Source organism: Abramis brama (genome assembly GCF_963993115.1).
Source record: "Abramis brama genome assembly, chromosome: 21".
Taxonomy (NCBI): Eukaryota; Metazoa; Chordata; class Actinopteri; order Cypriniformes; family Leuciscidae; genus Abramis; species Abramis brama.
Window position 1 is genome coordinate 34779576 of NC_139983.1, and position 27500 is coordinate 34807075.

General features: G+C 40.7%; 2 protein-coding genes across 7 annotated transcripts in view; one reads left to right on the forward strand and one right to left on the reverse strand.

Annotated features, from left to right (window-relative positions):
- Nucleotides 1–1456: 1456 nt before the first annotated feature.
- On the forward strand, nucleotides 1457–12667 carry thbs1a (thrombospondin 1a). Its single transcript, XM_084097477.1, has 22 exons — nucleotides 1457–1623; nucleotides 1995–2557; nucleotides 3201–3276; nucleotides 3633–3725; nucleotides 3807–3916; nucleotides 4061–4186; nucleotides 4701–4797; nucleotides 5185–5361; nucleotides 6064–6240; nucleotides 6330–6503; nucleotides 6780–6907; nucleotides 6986–7138; nucleotides 7233–7451; nucleotides 7529–7636; nucleotides 8059–8218; nucleotides 8320–8438; nucleotides 8878–9112; nucleotides 9200–9427; nucleotides 9812–10083; nucleotides 10166–10263; nucleotides 10358–10497; nucleotides 11403–12667. The coding sequence occupies exons 1-22, from the start codon at nucleotides 1560–1562 to the stop codon at nucleotides 11408–11410; spliced, it is 3525 nt and encodes a 1174-aa protein (XP_083953603.1). The 5' UTR covers nucleotides 1457–1559; the 3' UTR covers nucleotides 11411–12667.
- Nucleotides 12668–13992: 1325 nt separating this feature from the next.
- Nucleotides 13993–27500, reverse strand: part of fsip1 (fibrous sheath interacting protein 1) — a 30558-nt gene continuing 17050 nt past the window's right edge. For 4 of the 6 annotated variants that reach the window (XM_084096512.1, XM_084096510.1, XM_084096511.1 and 1 more), the window contains 3 exons: nucleotides 22602–22757; nucleotides 18079–18195; nucleotides 13993–14398 (listed from right to left, as the gene is read on the reverse strand). In XM_084096512.1, the coding sequence (XP_083952638.1) occupies nucleotides 14294–14398; nucleotides 18079–18195; nucleotides 22602–22757 (378 nt within the window). In that variant the 3' untranslated portion in view covers nucleotides 13993–14293. Of the gene's footprint in view, nucleotides 14399–18078; nucleotides 18196–19413; nucleotides 19619–22601; nucleotides 22758–27500 lie in introns of those variants that run through there. The other 2 variants (XM_084096515.1, XM_084096514.1) reach the window with 2 other exon arrangements.

Genomic DNA, 27500 nt, shown 5'->3' on the forward strand with positions numbered 1-27500 from the left:
TATTTCCTTCCTGAGTTATTCCATGACAAATAAGAAAGATATGCAAAATCATAATAAAAAGTATATATATATATTGTCTTTTATCCGCCGTTTCTTGGCAGGACAATGTCCAAATGTAATGTAATTTATATTTTCAAAAAATTTAAAAAAGAGTTATTTCAAACGATACCTACCTTTTGACTGTCCTTGCTATAGTTTTGGAGTTATTATGATTATATAATTTTTATATAGTTTGGGGCAAAATTTGCTGTTTCAGTCTTACCAGTTCATTTCTCTGTGTGTGTGTGTGTTTGTGTGTGTGGGTGTGTGTGTGTGTGTGGGGGGGGTGTCTTATTTGCACTCTTGATGTTTTAGAGTGTCACCCCTTCATTGCTGTACACTTTTTTTCAGCACAGTGGCTGATCTGTAGCTTGTACCACCAAAAGTTTCTCTGAGTTTTCCTATTTTTTCGTATTTCCCATTCATTTCCTATGTCGCCCGTTTTCGGGCGGGAGGAAGCTAAGTGTGACTTTTTTTTTTACGACCCTTTAACATATCAGAATCATCTCCTTGATTTTTTTGTGTGTTCATATAGGTAATAAAACAAAAGTGACCAAGTTTCACCCCCATCCGATGAAGCAAAAAAATTAAACAATTCGAAACGTTCAAGTTTTCGCCCATTTTCGGGCGAAGAAGCCCAGAGGGAGAATGACAGTAAAGACATTTATAATGTTACAAAAGATCATTATGTCAAATTAAGTTTCTTTCTATTAATCAAAGAATCCTGAAAAATAAAATGTATCAGTTTCCACAAAAATATTAAGCAGTTTTCAACACTGATAATAATCATAAATGTTTGTTGAGCATCAAATCATCATATTAGAGTGATTTCTGAAGGATCATGTGACACTGAAGACTGGAGTAATGATGCTGAAAATTCAGCTTTGATCACAGGAATAAATTACACTTTACTATATATTCACATAGAAAACAGATGATTTACATAATAATAATATTTCACTATTTTTACTGTATTTTTGATCAAATAAACCCAGCCTTGGTGAGCAGAAGAGACTCTTTCAGAAACATTACATTTTACAGACGCTAGTGTAAGGTTATATATGTAGGTCATGTGTGTGTGTGTCGTGTGTGTGTGTGTGTGAGTGTGAGTGTGAGTGTGAGTGTGTGAGTGTGCGCGCGCGCGCGTGTGTGTGTGTGTGTGAGTGTGCGTGTGCGCGCGCGTGTGAGTGTGTGTGAGTGTGCGTGTGAGCGTGTGTGTGTGTGTGTGTGTGTGCGTGTGTGTGTGTGTGTTTGTGTGTGCAGCAGATTGTTGCCTGATGGAAAGTTTGCTGTGGAATGTGCATTTCTTTCTCCTGATGCTGCATGCGCGAGTCCTGCTGAACGCTGATTGGTCGAGACAGCGGCTGAAGAATGTGTGAAATGACTTAAATAGCGTCTCGTTTGCGCAGAAGAGCAGAACATCTCCAACACACACACAGTCAGAGACTGAGGGAGTTATTCGAGTATTATTAGAGTGTGTCTCTCTACAGGAGTGTTTCATCTCCAGCTTCAGAGGAATCATGACTCTGAGAGGACTCGTTATGTGTCTCTTATTGTGGAGTTCCGAGGGCAGCAGATATGCAGGTGAGAACACACTCTTTTATTCGCTTCTGTGGTGTGTCTTATGACCATGGTGTGTCATATACACCAATATTTAATATTCAACAATATTATTGATCTCCTGCATTGACTCCATTATATGAGAACTGAACTTTGACATATACTGTATATATAAATTAACCAAATAACTTTTTTACAACAAAAATGAACCATCACTGAACTTACTTAAGCTGGAATATGACGCTATTTTCTTCTAGAAACAAACTTTGTTGCATTATTTTCCTGTTATCTCTGTAAAGATGCTCTGAAACACTCTGTACTGTAAGCGCTTTATAAATGAAGGAGAGTTTACTTGTTTTATATTCGTGCGCGCTCACGTGTCTCCGAATCCACAGAAATGCTGGACGATGATTCCGTGTTCGACCTGTTCGAGCTCTCCAATCTGCATAAGAAGCATCACGGGGTGAGTTTAGTGAAGGGACCCGATCCAAACAGTCCCGCGTACAAGATCCTGAACCCGAACCTGATCCCCTCCGTGCCCGAGCTCTCCTTCAGGGACCTCATCTACTCCATCCAGAGCGAGAGAGGCTTCATCTTCACCGCGAGCCTCAAGCAAGCCAAGCGCACTCGGGGAAGCCTGATCTCCGTGGAGAGGACCGACGGGACCGGGTCCGTGTTTGAGATCATATCCAACGGGAAAGCCAACACGGTGGACCTGGTGTACCGGACCGCGCGCGGGCAGCATGTGGTTTCCATCGATGACGTGAATGTTGCGAACGGGCACTGGAGGAACATCACGGTGTTCGTGCAGGAGGATCGGGCTCAGGTTTATGTGGGATGCGAGGAAATCAACACGCAAGAACTCGATGTTCCGATCCAGCAGATTCTGAGTCAGGAGAGCGCGGACATCGCCAGCCTGAGGGTCGCTAAAGGAGCCGCCAAATCAGACCGCTTCCTGGTGAGAAGAGCTTGCTTTGATCGATCACAGCTGCATGGTCATTGTGAAGTTCATCTATTTCCATCTAATGCGTGTTTTCTTCCTCTAATGAGGAGTTTGGAAACGCGTAAAGACGCGCGAAATTTTACAGTCTCTTTCTGAATGTTTCGTGTAATGACTGTCGAGGGTTTTTTTCGGTTCCACTTTAGACATTCTACTAACTATAAGTAACTACGCGTCAACTAACTCTCATTAGAGTATTAGTATTTATAGAGTAATACTCTCATATAGAGTATTTTGTTCTGTACAAGCTTTAGCGCTTTGAGTTTGAGAAAGGCGCATTACAAATAAAATGTATTATTATTAGTAGTAGTAGTAGTAGAAGGCTAGACTGTTAGTAGACTGTTAGTAGACTGTTAGGTGTTAGGGTTCGGGTTGGTAGAATAAGTTGACTTGTAGTTGCCAAGCTACTTATAGTCTTTTGGGGACCATCAAAATAAACTGTTAGATTTTTTAGCAGACAGACTACTAATATTCTAATGTTGACATGTAGTTGCAAAGTTATTTATAGTTAGCAGAATGTCTAAAGTGGACCATCGAAATAAAGTGTTACCTTTTTTTTCTTGTCAGTCTCAGTTTTTTACCTTTATCCCATTTCTTCCAGGGAGTTCTCCAGAATGTGCGGTTTGTGTTTGGAACGACGCTGGACGCGATTTTACGCAATAGAGGATGCGAGAACTGTAAGTCCTCACTTTGGCTCAACTTTGTGAATGATATAAAATTTGATTGATAAATGCTATAAAAACACACTGTTTATTTGATTCAAATAAAGAATACATAAATACACACTTATGCATTAAGAAATACTTGCATGTATATACTGTATATATATTTATACATAATTTATATTAGGCTATATATAAATATCAAATTTTTCTTAATTATATACATGCATGTGTGTAGTTACAAAATAATTATACACAGTACACACACACATATATTATGTAAACACAAGCTTTTATTTTGGATGCCCAGCACTAAAATGAAAATATGAATATTGTATTAAAGCTTAACCACTGAATTCATATTTTGACAGCTGCCTTCATCACAGATGTCATGAGCTTTGAGAACTCTGTGAATGGGTCGAGTCCGGCCATCCGCACCGACTACACCGGACACAAGTCTAAAGGTCAGGTGATCCTCATGCGTTTGTGATGTAATGTTTCGGCGTGGACTCATGGCTTTAACGTCAGAATGCTTTTCCCCTCAGATCTGCAGGACATCTGTGGGTTCTCCTGCGACGATCTGACCAGCATGTTCACGGAGCTCAAGGGCCTCGGTGTGGTGGTGAAGCAGTTGTCGAACGAGCTCCGCGAAGTGGTGAGGATCAAATCCAGCTGTCGACGTTTATGCATGCGTCTCTCCACCCTGTTGCTCTTGTAATGCCAGATATTTCTTCCTCAAGTCACTTTGAAATTAATGTCCTTTCTAATGAGTTTCTCTGTGCTCTTTCCTGCCATTCAGAAAGCAGACAACAGCTTAATAATGAACCGCATTCAAGTCCACAAAGGCGTTTGTCTGCACAACGGAATTGTTTACCAAGACAAAAGCGAGTGGACGGTGGACAGCTGCACACACTGCACATGTCAGGTACAGCTCTTCTCACTCTTCAACTGCGCTTTTCACTTACTTTATACTGGTTAGCACTGGTTTAGTGGGCAGAACAGATTTGACCAAGGATGGGTAACTTAGTCAAAAGCCCTGGTGGAAAGTGTTGGGAGGACGGAAACAGGTGCTGAAGGTCTTACTCTCTCAGTCTGTTCTGTGTTTCACATGCATCTAAATGGCCGAGATTCAGGAATGTTTTAATTGGTGAGTGATACCCGCTGACTCTGGTTTCCGGTGAGACCATTGTGTGTGTGTGTGTGTTAGTGTGTGTGCGGTTGTGGCCGCTGACTCAGTCTGTATTCTCCACCCTCATGTTGGCCACATAAAAACACTTTGTTAGTCCGGTCAGATGTGTTTATAGTTTATATCACCACAAGATTTTCCAGGGGTCACTCTTTATTGGCAAACCGAAAGCCAGCAGAGAGACGTTTATTTCTCATCCATTATGTGCAGCTGTTGGGATCGTCCCATTAAACTTGCTTCAAATATTTCACAGAACTCGGCCACTGTGTGTCGTGAAATCTCCTGCCCGCTCATGCCCTGCGCCAACGCCACTGTCCCGGATGGCGAATGTTGCCCGCGCTGTGGAACACGTGAGTCCAGCTGTTAAATCTCAACATTCATTATTCATTATGTTCGTCTGATCTTTCAAGTCAAGTCTCCTTGATTTATACAGCGCTTTAACAATATAGATGTTTCACAGCAGCTTTACAGTGATAACAGGAGATTACAGTAACAGAGATTGTTCAGGCTTTACAGCAGCTCTAGAATAAAGTTATTGTCCAGATAAAGTTAGTTTTGATTGATTCACTTCCGTTGCAGAGATCATTAGTTATTAACTTAGGGGCCGCTAACACGACACTGTTCTAACAGAAAACAGAAACTTTTAATGTGTTCTGGTCGTTCATTTGCACGACAACAGTGTTTGGTGGCTCGTTGAACTCATTTGGTGTCGCTGTTCTCTGATTCTCTTCCTCAAGCGAGTGATGCGAGTGCAGAAGATGGCTGGTCGCCCTGGTCCGAATGGACTCATTGTTCGGTGACCTGTGGAAGAGGCATTCAGCAGCGTGGACGCTCTTGTGACCGAATCAACAGCAACTGTGATGGCACGTCCGTCCAGACGAGAGACTGTTACACGCAAGAATGCGACAAACGATGTGAGTTGAACAATACGCTGACTTGGCATCCGTCACTGGTTATATTCAGACCATCATGCATGTAACGTAAGCCAGTAAGACCTGTGCGTTGTGGTAGATTTATCCCCTACGCACCTGACTTGAGTTTACCAGTTTCAGAGAGAATCCCACCAGCAAAAAGAATACAACAGGTCTTATAGAATAGGAGCATGGCAAAGGTGACATGATACATTACATCATTTTTCTACAATATGATTGGTTCTTCATATGTATAATCCAGCAAACCCTTCTGTTACTAGGTAGAAGAAATTTCTTGAGTTTATAAATTTAGATATCTGTCTAGTTTCATTTCACCTTTTATTATATTCGGACATGATTCAGACACACTGAGTGTTTGGGGACATTTCAGGTTTCAAAAGCATATAACTGTTAATCCTGAAAGAAAAATAAATGTTAGTTATGATTAATTTAAAAAATCCACTGCGGTCTTGCATCCTTGTTAGTGCGCCTGCCTCCCATGCCAGTGTCTCCGGTTCGAATCCCAGGCAGCAACATTGTGTCGGCCCAGATTCGGCCCACATCTGGTACACGTGGAATCCACACATACCGGATGTGGGCCGGATCTGGGCAGACACTATGTTGCTGTCTGGGATCCCACTCGGAGCGGTTCAATTAGGACTGGTTACATGCATATGTTTAACACTTATTCCTGTTTTCATGCAGTCATGCAGAATGGGGGCTGGAGCCACTGGTCTCCCTGGTCTTCTTGCTCAGTGACGTGTGGCGAGGGCGTCATCACTCGCATCCGGCTGTGCAACTCCCCAACGCCTCAGATGGGTGGCCAAGACTGCGAGGGAGATGGTCGCCAGACCGAACCATGCCAGAAGCCGTTGTGCCCAGGTGAGTGTCTGCCTTATGACTGCTGGAGTATCTGTAGCATTTAACCTGAAATCCCAGTTGACACTGCAATGCATTTCTCTGTGTCTCAGTGAATGGAGGTTGGGGACCCTGGTCACCATGGGACTCTTGCTCCGTCACGTGTGGTGGAGGACTTCAGCGCAGACACCGTTTGTGCAACAGCCCCGCTCCCAAACACGGTGGAAAAGAATGCCTGGGTGACTCCAAAGGAAGCCGGTTGTGCAACGCCCAGTCGTGTCCCGTTGGTGAGACATGCTTCATTGTTAAAGGGGACATATCATAAAAATCAGACATTTTCCGTGTTTAAGTGCTATAATTGGGTCCTCTGTGCATCTACCAACCCAGAAAACGTGAAAAGTGACACCCAGTAACTTAATTTTAGTAAGCCTGTTTTGTTATTGCCAGAGTATCTGAAGCTCGTGTCACATCTTGTGAAAAGGGGCATAATACGTCACCTTTAAGGATCAAGCTAAAGATTCTTGAAGCACAAAAATAACAGACTTCCATACTATCATGAACAGATGGATGTCTCTCCAACCCGTGCTTCGCCAGCACCAAATGCACTAGCTTCCCCGACGGCTCCTGGATGTGCGGAGAGTGTCCGGTTGGATACACTGGGGATGGAGTCCACTGTCAGGACATTGATGAGGTGAGACTGTCATGCTAATGAGATGGAGACTTCTAAATAGAGATACTGGTGTTTCTAAATATTCTTTGGTATCTGCAGTGCAAAGAAGTTCCCGATGCCTGTTTTGTGCTCAATGGAGTCCATCAGTGTGAGAACACAGAACCGGGCTACAACTGCCTGCCTTGCCCACCGCGCTACTCCGGACAACAACCCTTCGGCCAGGGAACAGAGCAAGCCATTGCCAATAAACAGGTTAGAGCAGTCTAGAACAATGTCAACAATGGGAAGGGACAGTTCTTTCTTGTTTCATGAAGTGCTAACCTCCATAAACTCGACTTTCTTATAGGTCTGCACGCCTAGAAACCCATGTGAGGACAACACCCATGACTGTAATAAGAATGCCAACTGCATCTACCTGGGAGTCTTCTCCGACATCATGTACCGCTGCGAATGTAAACCAGGCTATGCTGGGAACGGTTACATCTGCGGAGAAGACCCAGACCTGGACGGCTGGCCAAACAAGGACCTCCTCTGTGTGGAAAATGCCACCTACCACTGCAAGAAGGTATGCAACCATTTCCTTACCATGTCCCCATATACAACAAGGTTATAAAGTCTTCATCAAAACATCTCGTATTTTAGGACAACTGTCCAGACCTTCCCAACTCTGGGCAAGAAGACTATGACAAAGATGGAACTGGAGATGCTTGTGACAGTGATGATGACAATGATGGGATCCCTGATGACGGGGTAAGTCGTAAACACATTCTTCTTCTGCAAAAGCATTTAGAGATAGCATGTTACTGACTAGAAAAGAAAGAACAGAGTGAACAAAAGAGAAGAAAGAAACATTGCCAGTAGCATATACATAAAGCGTTTTGTGGTGGCTTCAGTCCAGCCTTGCTGGATCCCTTGATTTAACATCCATAATTCAGCCAAACAATTTGACAGGGCAAACAAACAGTCAGCGTCTTGCAGCCAAAAGCTGGATTCCTGCACAGCTGTGTCCCAAACCATCACGTCCATGGCATATCGCTTAAGACATTCATCTTGTTTAGTGCTTTGCGGATGTATTTATAAAATTGCCGGGGAGGTAGAGAACGGATCCAGATGTTTTTCTACCTTCCCCTTTTTCATCTCTGACTTGGTTGGATCTTATTGTTTTGAACCAGGACAATTGCCCATTCGTCTTCAACCCAAGACAGTACGACCAGGACCGCGATCAAGTTGGTGACCTATGCGATAACTGCCCGTACGACAGTAATCCAGAACAGACCGACACCGACAACAATGGCGAGGGTGATGCTTGTGCCATAGACATCGATGGAGATGGTGAGTCACACGTCATGAATCTTTTGTAACCCGGGACTCAGGAAGGACATAGAAACCATTGTAAGGAATCATTGGTGTGACACTGGAATTGATTTCTCCAGGCATTCTGAATGAGAAGGACAACTGTCCATACGTGTACAACATTGACCAGAGAGACACCGACCGGGATGGAGTTGGAGACCACTGTGACAACTGCCCGCTGGAGCACAACCCTGACCAGGTGAGTTGCTTCAACATGCTTTTTAAGACTCGAGTGTGGAACCATGAACAGATGATGAAGGCTTTGCATTTTCACCTTTGTTGCCATTGGCTTTTGGCTTGCTTAGTTGGGGACATTTAATTTAATATTCAACAATATTATTGATCTCCTGCATTGACACCATTATATGAGAACTGAACTGAGCTGGACGATGACATTACATTTTTCTCCAGAGCGGCTACTTATGCAAATGAACTAAATGAACAACTTTTTTACAACAAAAATGAACCATCACTGAACTTACTTAAGCTGGACTGTGACGCTATTTTCTTCTGGAAACAAACTTTGTTGCATTATTTTCCTGTTATCTCTGTAAAGCTGCTTTGAAACACTCTGTGTTGTAAAAAGTGCTGTATAAATAAAGCTGACTTGACTGACATTAATCGATGTCATGTCACAGATTGACTCAGACTCTGACAACGTTGGAGACAAGTGTGACAGCAACCAAGACATCGATGAGGATGGACATCAGAACAACCTTGACAACTGCCCCTACATCCCCAACGCCAACCAGGCCGACCACGACAAGGACGGCAAAGGAGACGCCTGCGATCATGACGATGACAATGATGGCGTACCTGACGACAGAGACAACTGCAGACTCGCCTTCAACCCAGATCAGCTGGATTCGGACGGTGAGTCAAACACACTGGCGTAGATTTCAGTTCATTTTCTGTATAATCCAAATTCGTGCAAGAATAACCTTATTTTCTCCTGTCCAGGTGATGGCCGAGGTGACGTCTGCAAGGACGACTTTGACCAAGATAACGTGCTAGATATTTATGATGTTTGCCCGGAGAACTTTGCCATTAGTGAAACAGATTTCCGCAGATTCCAGATGGTTCCCCTTGATCCCACAGGAACTTCCCAAATCGACCCCAACTGGGTCGTCCGTCACCAGGGCAAAGAGCTTCTGCAGACCGTCAACTGTGATCCCGGCATTGCTGTCGGTAAGTGGTTTAAAGACACTGGCTCGTGATAAACACGTTCATCTACATCAATGTGTTAAAGGAGTAGTTCACTTCAGAATTAAAATTTCCTGATAATTTACTCTCCCCCTCGTCATCCAAGATGTTCATGTCTTTCTTTCTTCAATGAGCGATGGTTTGTCTAGATAAGACTCTTATTCCTCGGCTGGGTCGTGTCGAGACTTTGAAGCTGCACTGAAACTCACATCTGGACCTTCGAACCGTTGGACCCCCATCTTTTCATTTCTTTTCGACTGAAGAAAGAAAGACAAGAAGATCTTGGATGACGAGGGGGAGAGTAAATTATCAGGAGATTTTAGTTCTGAAGTGAACTAATCCTTTAATGTTATTCTTCTTGTTCCTCAGGTTATGACGAGTTCAATGCCGTGGACTTCAGCGGCACGTTCTTCATCAACACGGACCGTGACGACGACTATGCCGGCTTTGTGTTTGGCTACCAATCCAGCTCACGTTTCTATGTGGTGATGTGGAAACAGATCACACAGACCTACTGGTCTTATACGCCCACCAAAGCCCAGGGTTACTCTGGACTGTCCATTAAAGTAGTGAACTCCACTACGGGACCGGGCGAACATCTCAGGAACGCTTTGTGGCACACTGGAGACACCGAAGGACAAGTATGTATCATTCTCAAGCTGAATGTTCAAGTGATTTAGTTTTTTTTAAATGTCCGCTCATCTTATTTTGGACCGTTTGCAGGTGCGTACCCTTTGGCACGACCCCAAGAACATTGGCTGGAAGGATTACACTGCCTACAGATGGCACCTGATCCACAGACCCAAAACCGGACACATCAGGTACATGTGGATTAATTTAGATCAAGATTGGTCTTGGTTACTAACCAACAGCTAAAGCAGCTTTACTCACTCCTCTTCTTTTGTTTCTTTCCAGAGTTATTATGTATGAGGGCAAGAAAGTCATGGCTGATTCAGGAAGCATTCATGACACGACATACGCTGGAGGAAGACTTGGCCTCTTTGTCTTCTCTCAAGAGATGGTTTACTTCTCAGACCTCAAATACGAATGCAGAGGTAACTCATTTGGATGGTTTTAAAGGGGAAATATCATGGAAATCTGACTTTTTCCGTGTTAAAGTGTTATAATCGGGTCACCGGTGTATCTATCAATCGAGAAAACGTACGAAGTGAAACCCAGTAACTTTGTTTTATAAGCCTTTCTCTGCAAGCATGTCTAAAAATAAGCCGATTAGATTTCGCTCCCCTTCTGACGTATGAAGAGGATCTTATTATAATATTACCAGCCCTTAATCTGCACGTTTACACACACCAGCCGACATTTGGTTTCGTGAGCGACAACAGAGACCAGTTCTAACGCACTGATAAAGATCCAGCAAAGCCTGAAGCTGTTCTGTGGTTGAGCACAGACGAGCACTGAACACTATTGACCAGAACATGTCACCGCTGTCTTATAAAGACCTCAGGAACTGTGGACACTTGTGGAGAAGTTAAACATGATGATGAGATGATCAGTGTAACTCCACAACAACTACAGAAATGTCTCCACTAACATTCAGAAGCTCTTCCTGAGTCTCTCCGTAAGGCTGCACTCGCTACTGGTGATTCTGGGATTCTGGATGAGTGAGATTGGCCTGTTCTGTTATTGCCAGAGTTTCTGAAGCTCGTGTAAAGACTCCGCCCTCTTCTGAACGGAGGCGGAGCTAAAGCTCATTTGCATTTAAAGAGACACACACAAAAACGGCGTGTTTTTGCTTACACACAAAAAGGGGCAAATTTGCCGAACTATAATAAATGCTCTGGGGGGATTTTGAGCTGAAATTTCACAGACACATTCTGAGGACACCGTAGATTTATATTACATCTTGTGAAAAGAAGCATGATATGTCACCTTTAAAGAATAATATTGCTCTTAATGTTGTTCTAGCAAAGCTCATGAGTGTTTTTCCACTCTCTTGCAGATGTATAACGACCCCATCATTGTTTCCCCGAAGGACGGCCCGCTATCTCTTGTTTTCTGTCGGTATAAATGTGTTGTGTGTTATAACTCTCTTCTGTGGTGGGATCAAGGACCAAACGCGGAGCGCAAGAACTGTCAAACCACAGAAGCAGATCGAGAATTCATCTTTCATTTCATCGATCTCCTCGAATCTCAGTGGGAGTCTCAGTCAGTTTCTTGTTTCTTATCATTTGGTGGGTAAAGGGAAGCTCTTCTGTAACGTCGCCTCAGATCCGCTGTGGACTGTGATCATGACAGAAAGGAGTTGCTTATGAACTGAAGTAAGAGCTTCTCCTGGATTGATTCTGCTGGGTTTGAGATCCCACAGGAGGAACTGTTGAGGGATGACGCACAGGATCGACGGACTTCGTGAAAGCATGTTCATTTGTCACTGAGACATCCAGATCTTCAGGACTCAATGATTCAGGCTTGTTTTTCCATAAACGCCCCCTTCTGCTTTCAATCAGAACCAAAGAGTCTTAATTTCACTGTTTATAGAGTGGAGTCTTTCTCAGGGCTAGAAGGATCTTTGTGACTTGGAAGTTCATGTCTTAGATTAATACACAGATGAGCTTCAGAGGTTTTGTGGTTCTAAACAAGCATAAATGAAAAAGGAAGTGGAGATATTAGAGAGGCGCACTTCTGTGATTTATTTATTGTGTTGAGATGGAAGAATGAGAACTCATCTCAGAGTCACTTATTACTGACACAAAGAGAACAAGCGTTTCCTTCAGGCCAGGAGGATTAATATTCAATTAATATGAACGGAATATGATAAACATACAAATATTACCTCACTGTTCTATAATTGAACTCAACAAAAATTACAAATGATATTAGTGCCATTTATAAGTCAGATCTGTTTTGTTTTAGAGCGACTGTACGTAGTGAAACATTTCTCTGCCCCAGTAGAACATGAATGGAAAGTTGTTAATATGAATAGTTTGTGCCTAATTGATGTCTTTTTTTTTTTAAAGTAAGTTATTGGTAAAGTTTTTTTTTTCTATTTTAATGTCATATGTGTAGATATATGCTATTTAAATAATTTATAATGAACTGTAACCTGACATTGGAAGAATTTGTATAAACTGTTTGCACACTGATGAGGATTTTCTTTGTTTTTTATGGATGCTTCAATGTCAGTATTGTTACCAGATTTATTCAATAATGTTGTTAAATTTTTATCAATAATTTTGTAAAATCATAATAAAAACTTTTGAGTAAAAATGACAATGAAGTGTTTTTCTGTTTAGCGGGTCACAAGCTGCTCACAGAAACTCTAAACTCCAGAATCAGCTAAAATTACATCTTTCCATGACGTGCTCAGCTTAAATATACAGTCTGAAGGCCTGATTTTACACTAGAAACCTCAATCTTCACCTAGAAATCCAGTGGTTTTTAATTCCACTGTCTATGGCTGTGGTTTGGTTTATGGGTTACTGGGACAATAAAAGCTACTTTGGTCAAAAGAGTGTTCTTATTTCCTCCCAATCGTTCACATGAAGTCCTGGGTTCATTTATCCACAAACACACGGTTCACCTTCAAGGTCAGGAATGCTGGGAATGTCGGAGTCGCTGAAACACGTCCATATGAACATGACACCAGCTCGCACACGGACACTATGAACCTCACGTTACACTCAATCTACAAGATTTTATATGTATGATTTCATCTCTGGACATTGTATGATTTTTTAACCCTTTGCGAGTCGGATTTTTTGGAGTTTAATTTTTTTGTTTTATTTCAATGAAATGATTGCAGTATACTTTAGTTCGATAATGATTTTTATTAAATATTTTGCGTTTTTAGGAGATTTTATGGTACTAAATATGGTATTTATTCACTTTTTGAGCATAGACCTGAAAATAAATGTCCAACTTAAACTGTGGTAAATCTTGAATGCTTTCGAGCGACAGACTGAAGTTTGATCTCTTTAAAAAAAGAAACGAAAAAAAAGTGAAATTGTAAAAATTCAAAATAGTATCTTTGTGCATTTTTCATAATAATAAACGTAAAATTCTGTAACTTTTTTATGAAATACATATTTTAAAAAACAAGTTTTTCTCTAAAACTGCTAGAAAATCAAAACCATAAACCTGAACAAGTCGTGTTTGAGCGTGACATCTTTCAGTCAGATTCTGTTTGGCCGCAGAAACAGAAATTCGTCTCACATTCATTTCTAATGCGCTCATTTCTGACGAAGAGCGAGAAGTGTGACTGTTGTTTTCAGGACTAACATTCTAATATGAGGATTTGATGAACAAGAAACATTTATGCTTATTATTAATGTTGAAAACAGTCGTGCTCTTCATATTAATAAGGAAACCGTCATACATTTTATTTTTTTAAATTTAACAAATTTTGAAGAAGCATTCATTTGAATTAGAAATCGTGTCATTTTTGATCAATTTAATGCTGAATAAAAAGAATTTCTTTAAAACGATGTATTGTGAACAGTAGTGTATGCACATGTGATGTTAATGAGCCACAACACAAGGTTATCTCGGGTTCTCAACAAACCCATTAATGAAGGAAGAACAGAACAAGGTCAGATGTTCAGATGGATTTGATCCATACATTTTTTAGGGGGTTTAATCAAAAGCTCATGACACGAATAAAAATACATATTGGTTTGATTTTTGAAATGGAACATTTTATTTTTCATCTGTCCTTCAGTCTGACTGAGATAATGACGCTGGCAAACAGATCAGAGACACAATGACGAACACACTTTCATGTGATTATTGCGTAACTATAAAAGCTTTATGCAAAATATAAAACAGAAGAACATTTTCTGTCATATTTCATGCCTTTTTCTCCGTGTTGTCCCGTTGTTGTGTTCCCTCACTCCGTCAGATCTGTGATCCGAGAGAAGCTCCAGAAGCAGGAGATCGGAGGAGTTCATCTTCACACTCCAGCAGGAGATCCCTCAGCTGATCCTCCGACAGAACCAGCGCCTGTGGAGAAGAGTGAGCGTGAGATCTTATACTCACACACACACACACACACACACACACACACACACACACAAGATATCGTGAGCGTGAGGAACTGGACAAGATCTAAAACAACAGTGACGTTTCCCACAGAAATACACCAGAGATCCAGAGATCGCCCAAAGAGAAGAGGGATAATGGCACGAGAGGCGTTAACACACACACACACACACACACACACACACACACACACACATCCTAACCCCCCCCCCCCCCCCCCCACACACACACACACACAGCTTCTTGTTTTCCAGCAAATATCTAAACATTCTTAAATCGAGACACATTCACTGGAGAAGAACAATGACAAGAAGAGAACATGATCAAAATGAAGCGAGTTTATGATGAAAACTTGTGCTTTTATTGATGCTTATGCTTAAAAAATATCCGTCAATGGAGTCAGAAAAATAATCTTGTTTTCCCTTTAGATGAAGTGTGTTAGTCTGACTCTACTGCAGATATCAGCTCCTGTTTTCAGCTCAAACTCGCTTCATTTCCTGATCTCCAGTCGCTCTACATCTCCGGTCGCTGATGAACCCGTCAGTGTTTGACCCTCAGACACTCTCACACAGATGTGTGTGTGTGAACACGAGAGCAGTGTTTACAGCGGTGAGCGTCTGGCCTGTGAACGACGGCTGAACACACTCACAGACGCGTGTGAAATACTAGTGAACAGTGTGAAGACCTTCACACACTCCGTTATAAACCGAATCAAGCGAATCTTCTTCACACACTCCGTTATAAACCTCCTCTAGCGTCCTCGACAGCAGTGAGCCGAAACACAGCGAATCTTCTTCAGTTCACGAGTGAGCGATTCACGAGTCACAACACACAGAATCATTTTCACTCATCATCATCATCATTTCTAATCTTCACACACAATATTAAACTGGTGAAATAGTGTGTTTAGATCAGGTTATATAGATGAAGGTCACTGAAGGACACGAGAGTGATGGATGATGACCCAATGATCACTGAGAACATTCTTCAATGCAACTTCATCCATGATCTAAATCACATGTTGGATCTTGAGCACACAAGCGTTCAGTGGCTCCTGTGAAGCTCATCATGAAGAAGAGTCGAGATACAGAGAAATACCGCAGTTCTTCTGATCATCAATCACACACATCAAACAGTCAAAGCTTTTAACGTCTCGAGTCTCCTCAAACTGTTGACAAAAACTCAGTCTTTCACACTAAACATCTGAGAGAGAGAGAGAGAGAGAGAGAGAGAGATAGAGAGAGAGAGAGAATGAAGAAAGAAAGAAAAAAAAATAAAAAAAATAAAGCTATAAATATGAGATTTTCTTGAAGTGAACACACAATTCATTCCGTCTGAGTCTGAATGAGTCGTATTAACTCATGAACAGAGTCTATAAACTCATGAACAGAGTCATCTGAGTCTGAATGAATCGTATGAACTCATGAATGGAGTCGTCTGAGTCTGAATGAGTCGTATAAACTCATGAACAGAGTCATCTGAGTCTGAATGAGTCGTATGAACTCATGAATGGAGTCGTCTGAGTCTGAATGAATCGTATGAACTCATGAATGGAGTCGTCTGAGTCTGAATGAGTCGTATAAACTCATGAACAGAGTCATCTGAGTCTGAATGAATCGTATGAACTCATGAATGGAGTCGTCTGAGTCTGAATGAGTCGTATGAACTCATGAACAGAGTCATCTGAGTCTGAATGAATCGTATGAACTCATGAACGGAGTCGTCTGAGTCTGAATGAGTCGTATAAACTCATGAACAGAGTCATCTGAGTCTGAATGAATCGTATGAACTCATGAACGGAGTCGTCTGAGTCTGAATGAGTCGTATGAACTCATGAATGGAGTCGTCTGAGTCTGAATGAGTCGTATAAACTCATGAACAGAGTCATCTGAGTCTGAATGAATCGTATGAACTCATGAACGGAGTCGTCTGAGTCTGAATGAGTCGTATGAACTCATGAATGGAGTCGTCTGAGTCTGAATGAATCGTATGAACTCATGAACGGAGTCGTCCGAGTCTGAATGAGTCGTATGAACTCATGAATGGAGTCGTCTGAGTCTGAATGAGTCGTATAAACTCATGAACGGAGTCATCTGAGTCTGAATGAATCGTATGAACTCATGAACGGAGTCGTCCGAGTCTGAATGAGTCGTATGAACTCATGAATGGAGTCGTCTGAGTCTGAATGAGTCGTATAAACTCATGAATGGAGTCGTCTGAGTCTGAATGAGTCGTATAAACTCATGAACAGAGTCATCTGAGTCTGAATGAATCGTATTAACTCATGAATGGAGTCGTCTGATTCTGAATGAGTCATATGAAGTCAATGAGTCGAATGATTCGTCTGAATGAGTCGTATGAACTCATGAATGGAGTCGTCTGAGTCTGAATGAATCGTATGAACTCATGAACGGAGTCGTCCAAGTCTGAATGAGTCGTATGAACTCATGAATGGAGTCGTCTGAGTCTGAATGAGTCGTATAAACTCATGAACGGAGTCGTCTGAGTCTGAATGAATCGTATGAACTCATGAACGGAGTCGTCCGAGTCTGAATGAGTCGTATGAACTCATGAATGGAGTCGTCTGAGTCTGAATGAATCGTATGAACTCATGAACGGAGTCGTCCGAGTCTGAATGAGTCGTATGAACTCATGAATGGAGTCGTCTGAGTCTGAATGAGTCGTATAAACTCATGAATGGAGTCGTCTGAGTCTGAATGAGTCGTATAAACTCATGAACAGAGTCATCTGAGTCTGAATGAATCGTATGAACTCATGAATGGAGTCGTCTGAGCCTGAATGAGTCATATGAAGTCAATGAGTCGAATGATTCGTCTGAACTCATGCTGCTCTGCTCAGTCTGAATCAGTCGAATGAACTCATGAACAGAGTCGTCTGAGTCTGAATGAGTCGTATGAACTCATGAATGGAGTCGTCTGAGTCTGAATGAATCGTATGAACTCATGAACGGAGTCGTCCGAGTCTGAATGAGTCGTATGAACTCATGAATGGAGTCGTCTGAGTCTGAATGAGTCGTATAAACTCATGAACGGAGTCGTCTGAGTCTGAATGAATCGTATGAACTCATGAACGGAGTCGTCCGAGTCTGAATGAGTCGTATGAACTCATGAATGGAGTCGTCTGAGTCTGAATGAGTCGTATAAACTCATGAATGGAGTCGTCTGAGTCTGAATGAGTCGTATAAACTCATGAACAGAGTCATCTGAGTCTGAATGAATCGTATGAACTCATGAATGGAGTCGTCTGAGCCTGAATGAGTCATATGAAGTCAATGAGTCGAATGATTCGTCTGAACTCATGCTGCTCTGCTCAGTCTGAATCAGTCGAATGAACTCATGAACAGAGTCGTCTGAGTCTGAATGAGTCGTATGAACACGGAGTCGTCTGAGTCTGAATGAGTCGAATGATTCGTCTGAACTCATGAACAGAGTCGTCTCAGTCTTAATGAGTCGTCTGAGTCTGAATGAGTCATCTGAGTCTGAATGAGTCGAATGATTCGTCTGAACTCACGCTGGTCTGCTCAGTCTGAATCAGTCGTATAAACTCATGAACAGAGTCGTCTCAGTCTGAATGAGTTGAATGATTCGTCTAAATGAGTCGAATGATTCGTCTGAACTCACGCTGGTCTCCTCCAGGATCTGCAGCTCCTGCTGGATTTCTCTCAGGCGTTTCTCTTCTTCTCGTCTCTGTCTCGCGTCCCACAGGACTCCGTCACCGACGTTCTCCTCCAGACTCCCCTAAAGAACAGTCATGAGATTTTATTCCCAAAGTAACATAGAATAAACAATTTCCACAATTTTGTGGAAAAGTAGTTTGAGCTACAAGTGAAGTTTCGGGTTGATTTGATTTGGTGTCATTTGTGGCAAACGGTTGAGCGAAGTCTCAAACACACATAAAACTACAGAACGATTAAAAACGGGCCGATAAATCAAAGTTACGTGCAAAACCAAGCGGCTGAACGCTGAAGACCGGTTAGCAGTCGCGTGTGTGTGGTTGTGTTTTGAGTTTGTATGTTGACTGTACGACACTTTGGCCATTAATTAATGAAATGACAATGATTCTCCTCCTGAAATACACAGAGAATAGATATGTGTGTCACGTACAAACATAAAGCATATATTTAGATCATTTCCAGTCCGGCTCTTCAAGTCTCTTTGATTGACATGTTTCTGTTCTATATTCTCTGTGATTCAGTCAAAAGCACTGGGAAGAAACTGAAAGTGTTCATGGGATCTGAGCTCATTATCACACGCGTGTGTTTTCATCAAGTCCACATTTACTGGCGCTCACGACCACTAAACACACGCTTGCTCTTTAAATGAAGTTCTTTGAAATGATGTCCATCTAGAATAGAACTGGAATTTGTTGAAGTTGAAGCACTAAAATGACAAAAACTTAAAAATCATTTAAAGCCACACTACCAGTCAACTAACAGTAATATTGTTAAATATTATAACAATTTAAAATAACTATTTTCTATTTTAATATATTTTAAAATGTAATTCATTCCTGTAATTAAAGCTGAATTTTCTTAAAGATTCTATTTCAAATAAATGCTTTTTCTTTTTAACTTTCTACTCATCAAAGAATTTTTTTGAAAAACCGTTTTCAACACTGATAATAATCATAAATGTTTCTTGAGCATCAAATCATCATATTAGAATGATTTCTGAAGGATCATGTGACACTGAAGACTGGAGTAATGATGCTGAAAATTCAGCTTTGATCACAGGAATAAATTACACTTTACTATATATTCATATAGAAAACAGATGATTTACATTAGAATAATATTTCACTGTTTTACTGTTTTTTGTGTATTTTTAATCAAATAAATGCAGCCTTGGTGAGCAGAAGAGACTCTTTTAAAAACATTAAAAATCTAAAACTGACTAAAACTACAAAACTAAAGCGAATTCAAATTATTAACAAATGCTATAATCGTGTATAAACACCACTAAACTAGCCCAGATTCTGCTGTGTCGGTCCTGCACTGGAAACTGGCGTTCTCTCATGAAAGCAGAGCCTGAGTGAGTCACAGAGTCTGAGATCTCGCTGTTCAGCCGATGCCACGTGGAAGCAGGAACACCGCCAGAGTTCCCCTGAGCACCAGCTCTGCTGCACTGAAGCGGCTCTCACTCACTGTTTACGTCTCGTTTTCTGGGGAAATAAATCAAAATTAAGTGAGTTTGTGCTTAAAACAAGCAAAATGATGTGCCAATGTGGTCATAAAAATAATCTAGTTTCTGTCTGAATGCACAAACTCTCTTAATTTTGTTAACTTATCTAGTAGATGCATCTTGATTTAAGAGTTTTTAGATATTTTGACTGGAAACAAGACATAAATACTGAGTAAGAACAGCCTTTGTGCAGTAAAGCAGCCAGACCAGGACTAACACTAGCCCAGATCCTCACACACACTCACACAAATGCTCTTGAAGACCAGAATCACACACACATGCTCCTGATGAAGTGAAGCTGCCGGCGTCTGTCAGTCCAGACACTGAACACATGATACGACAACAGAACACAACAACCTCCTGGAGAAAAACAATCCTCGATCTCAACTGGATCCAGTCCCTGTTCTCGATCTGACCCACATTCCCAGCTGAAGTCGATCTGAGATGGGAACGCTGCTGGTTTGGTGGATTAGACACAGCGTGCTGAGACTCACGACCCATCAGCTGCTGCTTTTAGTGCTTTTGTCTCGTTTTCCAGTACAAATATCTAAAACATTCTTAAATCAAGATACAAGCACAATGACTGAAGATATTAAAGGGGTCATCGATGCCCTTTTTCCACAAGTTGTGTGATTCTTTAGGGTCTTCATGTAAAGTTTGTAACATACTTTGGTTAAAATTCCTAAATGGTTGTGTAAAACAACACGCTTCACCTCCTCAAAACATATGCTAATACGGGAAATATGCTAATAAGGGACAGTCCATCAGCGGTCGTGGGCGGAGCATGAGCAATATGACATCATATTGCTCAGAAAATCCAAACGGCTTGATTATTGAGAGTTTAGACTATTTGAGGATTTAAAAAAAGTGAATGGATTTTCTTCATTGTGTGGTGGTTGTGTCCACGCACTGCAGAGACACATTTATATGCAAACACCATATAACAGTGAATTTTGCATCTGATGACCCCTTTTAAGTCTAGTTTACTGAAAAATGAGAACAAAGAACAAATATCTGCCAATGGAGTCAAAAAAGTACACTTCACAGGGAAAACAAGTGTATTTTTCTGACCCCATTGCTAGATATTTGTTCTTGTTTTAAAGCACAAACTCACTTTATTTTACAGTAAACTAGACTTAATATAATGACTTTAGTCATTTAGCTTCTCAAGTAAATGTATCTTGATTTAAAGTCCCCTGTGGAGAAAATCCAGCTTTTAATGTTGTTTATGTGTCTATGTGGTGTTTTTAATCTGCTTTAAGACAAACCATGTGTAAATTCATAAGTCGACTCCATTGCTGAGTATTTCCTCCTTAAAACTGCAGTGAACCAAAGACAGTCTCAAAAACACGCTTTGAAATCGCTGGTGTTTCTGACGTCACAAACTACCTTGTAACCAATCAGATCAACGTGTGATCGTCAACCAGTGGATCTCTGAGCTGAGTGAGTGAGTGGAGGCGGGGCTCATTTGCATATTCATAGAACCGCGCATACTAAATGAGGCAAGGGTGTCGAGTTACACTCAAGATATTTTAAGGCATGAACGTTTAACGTTTAATGTCATTTTGGTGATCAAAGATGAGATCAAATGATGGACTACAAGGGGACTTTAAGAATATTTAGGTACTTGTGCAAGACAGAAACACTGAGGAAGAACATCATTTTTTGCAGTGAATCTTCATAGAGAAGCAGAAACAGGATCAGCTCGTTGTTTTGGAGGTAATTAGAGATTCTCACTCGTTCTGAACGCGAGCGACTGAAGCCTCTCTCCTGAAGACTCATGGAATCAGTGAACGCCGAGCTCACGCCAGAACCGGCGTCACCGGGAAAGAGTTTCAGACGCTCCCGGGACGAATCACACGAGAAATGAAGCTCAATATTTCATTATTTACGACCCTTCGTCAGCCTTGGCCTGGTGTGGAGATGAGCTACTGTTACAGACGCTCATCACGAGCACATTCACACACACTCATTCCAGATGCTCAGACACTAATGTGCCTATTTTAAATATCGCTTTATTACGATTCAGATCACAGTTACTGGATTAAACTGCTCCATATATAACATATATATACATATATAAACTGCTATATAATGAAGGTGACTTGACTCCACAAACACCATAAATGATCCGCAGAGCAGTGTTGGGTAATACTCTGAAAAAGTCATTAATTACTAGTTACTAATTACATCTTCATCAGTGTAATTATGTTACTGTACTTATTGCTCTTTACTAAAACGTCATTAATTACTTATTACTTTCTAAATCCCATATCAACCTCAACCAGCTGAATAACACGAGGATAGACGTGCTTAAACTGACCAAACACTTTAAAGGGAGAAGGTTACATTAAAATACCCTACTTTTTAACATTAGACAATACATTTTGATGTTAAACCCACTATTGTTTTATTATATAGAATTGTTGTAGTTTATTATACCAGTCGGATCTCTTTTGGCTAATTTGTCTGAGTTTGAGTGAGCTCATGCGATCCAGCTCCTCATAGAACACACATGATGGCCGTGAGATCGGATTGGTCTATACGCAGTATTTAGCTCAATTACATCAGAAGTTACTAAAGAAATTACAGAAAAATTAAGAGTAATCCCTTACTTTACTTTTTTAAGGGAAAAGTAATTAAATTACAGTGACTAATTACTTAGTCAAGTCATTTATACAGCGCTTTAACAATATAGATGTTTCACAGCAGCTTTACAGTGATAACAGGAGATTACAGTAACAGAGATCGTTTAGGCTTTACAGCAGATCTAGAATAAAGTTATTGTCCAGATAAAGTTAGTTTTGACTGATTCACTTCCGTTGTAAAGATCATTAGTTATTAACTTAGGGGCCGCTAACACACACCGTTCTCACAGAAACCCTTATAGTAATTAGTTACACCCAACACTGAATGCGAGTGACGTGACAGGTGAAGAGGACCTCAGTGAAAGCAGGCCGCACCTGAGATGGAGTGTGTTCTGAGCAGCGGCTCCTCACAGACAGGAAGTGATGAACAGGAAGTAGCAGCTGAAGCCTGGAGTCGATGTGATGGAGACTGTGGAGTTCAGACGGTTCGGGACTGAAACCCTCACCGGCTGAGAGAGACGACGAGAACGCCTGAAAAACACAAGAGAACCTGTGTTAGAGACATTAGTCACCGGATGATCAAAACGGACACAAATTTTTGTTTTTTGTTTTGTTTTATTACTACATCGTAATGGTACGAAACTTGGTAAAGGTTTTGCACTTGCTGTGTGAACACACAAAATCATAGACATGATCTGAACAGGTTTAATGGTCCTGATAACAATAGTCCCACTTGAGCTCCTCGCGGTCAGAAATGAAGCATTGTAAACGAATGAGAGACGAGTTTCCTCTAGTGGAAGCGTTTGGTACTGCAGCCGAACACACTCACTGAAAGATAATTTACTGAGATATCAGGCTCAAATTTGGAACACGACATGTTTAGATTTATTTTCTAAGTTTTAGAGTAAAACATGTTTTTTAAAATATATATTTCATAAAAGAACTGAAAATAGTCTTTTTGTGCATTTTTCATAACAATACACGTAAAATTCTGTAACTTTTTTTAAGTGAACTTTTTTCACTTCAGAAAGAATCTGCTGTAATAATCAGAAATAAAGTGTCGTCTTTGAAAAGAGATCAAACTTCAGTCAGTCTGTTGCTCTAAAGGATTTACCAGTTTTCAGGTCTATGCTCAAAAAGTGAATAAATGGATTATAAATACAGCGCAACAAATATAATTTAGTATAAAAAAATCCCCTACAAATACAAAGTATTAAATAAAAAACAAAATCAAACTAAAAATTAGTCCATTCACTTCATTGACAAAATAAAATAATCTTTTGACCGACCCGTGAAGAGCACCAGAGGGTTAAATCAAGACACATTTACTGTAAAAAGCAAGATGATTGAAGATATTAAAGTCCCCCTGTAGTCGATCATTTCATCCCTTTAAACTCATCTTTGATCACCAAAATTACATATTTAAGCATTTTTTCCTTGAAAAACAATTCTTTATGTCTTAAAACATCTTGAATGTAACTCGACACTCTCGCCTCATTTAGTATGCGCGGTTCTATGAATATGCAAATGAGCCCCGCCTCCACTCACTCACTCAGCTCAGAGATCCACTGGTTGACGATCACACGTTGATCTGATTGGTTACAAGGTAGTTTGTGACGTCAGAAACACCAGCGATTTCAAAGCGTGTTTTTGAGACTGTCTTTGGTTCACTGCAGTTTTAAGGAGAAAATACTCAGCAATGCTGTCGACTTATGAATTTACACATGGTTTGTCTTAAAGCACATTAAAAACACCACATAGACACATAAACAACATTAAAAGCTGGACTTTCACCACAGGGGACTTTAAATCTTGTTTTCTGTATCAAAATGAAGTGAGTTTGTGCTTAAAACAAGAACATCTGTCAACTGGGTCAGAAAAATCCTCTTGATTCATGGGAAAGCAACATTATTTTCTGCAGGCTTTATATATCATAAGCAAACTTCTGTTCAACTCGACTGAAAGCTTCTCAATAACACTTATTTTATTTGCTTTCAATATTGGTCACAGATTTTCTGCACCTGGCATTTGCTTTTGGACGTCACACTGTATTCTGATCGCTCGTCCAACCATCCCTTTAAAGCCAAATATCTAAGTCTTGACTAATGTCCTTCTGTTTCCCAGTGAGCAAATCTCCCATCAGGCCGAGCGGCGAGCGTGAGGTCAGCTTTGTCCCGCTGCCCGCGCACAGGAACGACTGAAGGGTCATTAAAGATCTCAATATAACGAGCGTGAGCTCAGAGGAACTCAGCGGCTCAGAATTACTGCAGTGAGCTCATCGTTTCTGCCCTAAATTAGTAGATTTTTAGCTTAACTGTGATTTTATATGTACATTTCTGAAACGCATAACTGGACAGTGCAAGAAAAGCCCGGTTTTGGTCTGAAAATCTGCATTTTCACATTTTCTGAAAAACATTTTCACAGAAGAGTCACATGACTGAAATGGACCATTAAATGGCTAAATACATGCAAAGAAGATGAGGCAAACTATATAAATACATGATGATGATGCCGTTACCAAACGTTCTATCAAAATCAGTGGAAGGTTTTCAAACTATAATCTTAATATGATTAAAAGTCGTCATGAAAGTGAAGTTGTGCTGGTCTTTTCTGTATTCGAGTGAAACGCTTCTGGAACAAGAACAAATGTGGGCGGGGCTTGATTGTGTCTGTGGGGATTTGATTGGATGGTTGTGGTTTGCTATTGGCTGATCTCCTGTGAGTGACAGGTTATAGCCCCGCCCACATCATCAGAGAAGAGAAGAGATGCTGCGAGAGGAACTGATTCTGACTGAAGATTACGAGCCACATGATATTAGCAGCTTATTTCCATTGGGTCGTTCCAGAACTGCATGTTGGACAATACAGCCGGATCAGAACCAAGGAAACGCCTGACAAAAGCCTCTTTGTTCGGCATCAGGATCAGTCGAGCTCCACATCTGTGGGCTAAACGTGCACATCATGAGTCGAGGCTCGTAAAGAGGAAGGTTTATCAGCTGTGAATACACAAACATAGACTTTCTAGAGATGTTTCTGTGCATTTACTGTTTCTTTGCTCTGCTTTATATTCAGTTCAGATCAATTCACATTTTTTCACAATACACATCATTTCAAAGCAGCTTTACAGAAAATGCTTTACATTACAGTGATTAGAGTGATCTGTTATCAGAGGAGACTGTGCAAGTTATGCATTTCAGAAATGCACGTATACAAAATCACAGCGAAAAATGCATTAAATTAAACAATGTAATAATTTAATGCAGAAACAGTGAGCTCACTGAAGTAATGAATACTTGTTTGTTAACAAATGATTATGACATTTAGAAAAATCTAGCATTGGTGCGTGTTGATTCAGAGTTTATTAGAGTCTTATTATATAAGACGTGTGGATTGTTGTGTAACGTTTATTCGGTCTAACGAAGTGTATTTATTGTAATATAAACGGCTTATGTTGTGTAAATTGTGTATCTTGTTGATCATTTAAGTGATGATTGTGTACGGTTCTGTTGAAACACACCGATCAGTGTTTGGCTGGAAACACAATCATCCAGTTCTGAACAAATCAGCCGAGAATAAGCAGTTTACACAAACTTGAGAAGAGACTCCAACAGAAGGTGTAGATATCGGACCGCAGTCGTGCTGTAAAATACCAGAAAATCATATTAATCGATTTATGTGTGCACATCATTATTGTGTTAATAATCCTGAAGCAGAATAACATCTCTTCTCTTCTCTGATGATGTGGGCGGGGCAACCTGTCACTCACAGGAGATCAGCCAATAGCAAACCACAACCATCCAATCAAATCCCCACAGACACAATCAAGCCCCGCCCACATTTGTTCTTGTTCCTGAAGCGTTTCATTCGTATATACGACACAATAGAGGAGAAAAGACCAGCGCAACTTCACTTTCAATCGACTTCAACAACTGACCAACTGATCAAAAAGAAGCTTTATCTGTTATAATAGTAGAGGATCTGTGTGTTTGGAGAGTTTGAAATAACCAGAAAGTATCCTACAATTCAATAAAGCATTACTGACGGGTCAGAGAGGATCTTTAATCAGAGGAGAACAAAACTTCAACTGAATTCATTTGTCTTTCTAGAATTTGAATGTGTCTCATATCTGATGAAGTTTGCATCATCGATTCTGTTTATTACTGTGAATCGATCTGGGTTCGTACAGAAACTGTCAACTGAAATCGGACTTTTCATGCGCTACTTTTTAGTTTTCAGGGACCACAATCAGAGATCGCACTTATCAAACAATATCTTTAGTATTTTTAAAGAATTTTTAATATAAGTTGCAGATATAAGTCATCCAAAACACAACTTACAACGCATTTAATAATATATTAATACAAAGTTTATAATGGCTATTATTGTTCAATTAATAATATTTTATATTATAATGTTGGCGTATCAAGAAAAGGTCTGATGGGGGTTTATCAGACGGGCTGCAGTGTCATTCTGCCGGAAAAGATGATATTTGTGTTTTTTCAACAAACTCAATGTATATGAAAAATTCATATATATTGTATTTAAGTAAGTCAAGCACTTTTCAAGTATACTCTTTGTACCATTTACATTTATGCATTTGGCAAACGCTTTTATCCAAAGCAACTTCCACTGCATTTCAAACTACACATTTACATTCTTATCAGATCTTGCTTTCCCTGGGAATCGAACCCGTGACGTTGCAAGCGCTAGCGCTCCACTGTTTGAGCTCCAGGAAAGCTGTATATATATATATATAAATATATTACTGTTTTCAAGGGTTTTCCAAGACTTAAATTAAAGCACCTTGTGTGAACCCTGTAGAAATAAAGCTGATTGACTTCAGTCACAGAAATCTCTCCTTCAACCCGTCACTCTCTCCGTCTGGAGAACGATTTACTACCGAACTGAAATATGTCTGATCCGGCTGTGCGTCTCAGGGTCAAAGAGTCAAACACACACACACAGAGAAATGAGCTGCGAGTCCAAACAACATCAAACATCTGCTGAACATCCACAACAAGCTCCTGCAATAACAGGACGTTTCCATCGGAAGAGCATCTGTGATCCCGTTCGGTTTCACAACAGTAATTACAGAAACCGGTTAGCAAAGGAAAGAAGAACGCTGTAAACGCAGAGGCCAGATCCTGTGGCGGGGAGATGAGAACAGAAGAAGAGCTCGTAAACACCAGCTTGAAGATCACCCTGACCCACAGAAGCACAGGAACATCAAATAATCATCATTTTTCATCTCACAATAATGAGGTCAGCCAGAGA

Excerpts from the sequence above, each read along its gene's own strand:
- thbs1a (XM_084097477.1), top strand. The coding sequence starts at position 1,560 with ATGACTCTGAGAGGACTCGTTATGTGTCTCTTATTGTGGAGTTCCGAG. Across the intron at positions 3,917-4,060 it reads CGAACGAGCTCCGCGAAGTG|AAAGCAGACAACAGCTTAAT; the intron begins GTGAGGATCAAA and ends CCTGCCATTCAG. Across the intron at positions 9,113-9,199 it reads AGATCAGCTGGATTCGGACG|GTGATGGCCGAGGTGACGTC; the intron begins GTGAGTCAAACA and ends TCTCCTGTCCAG.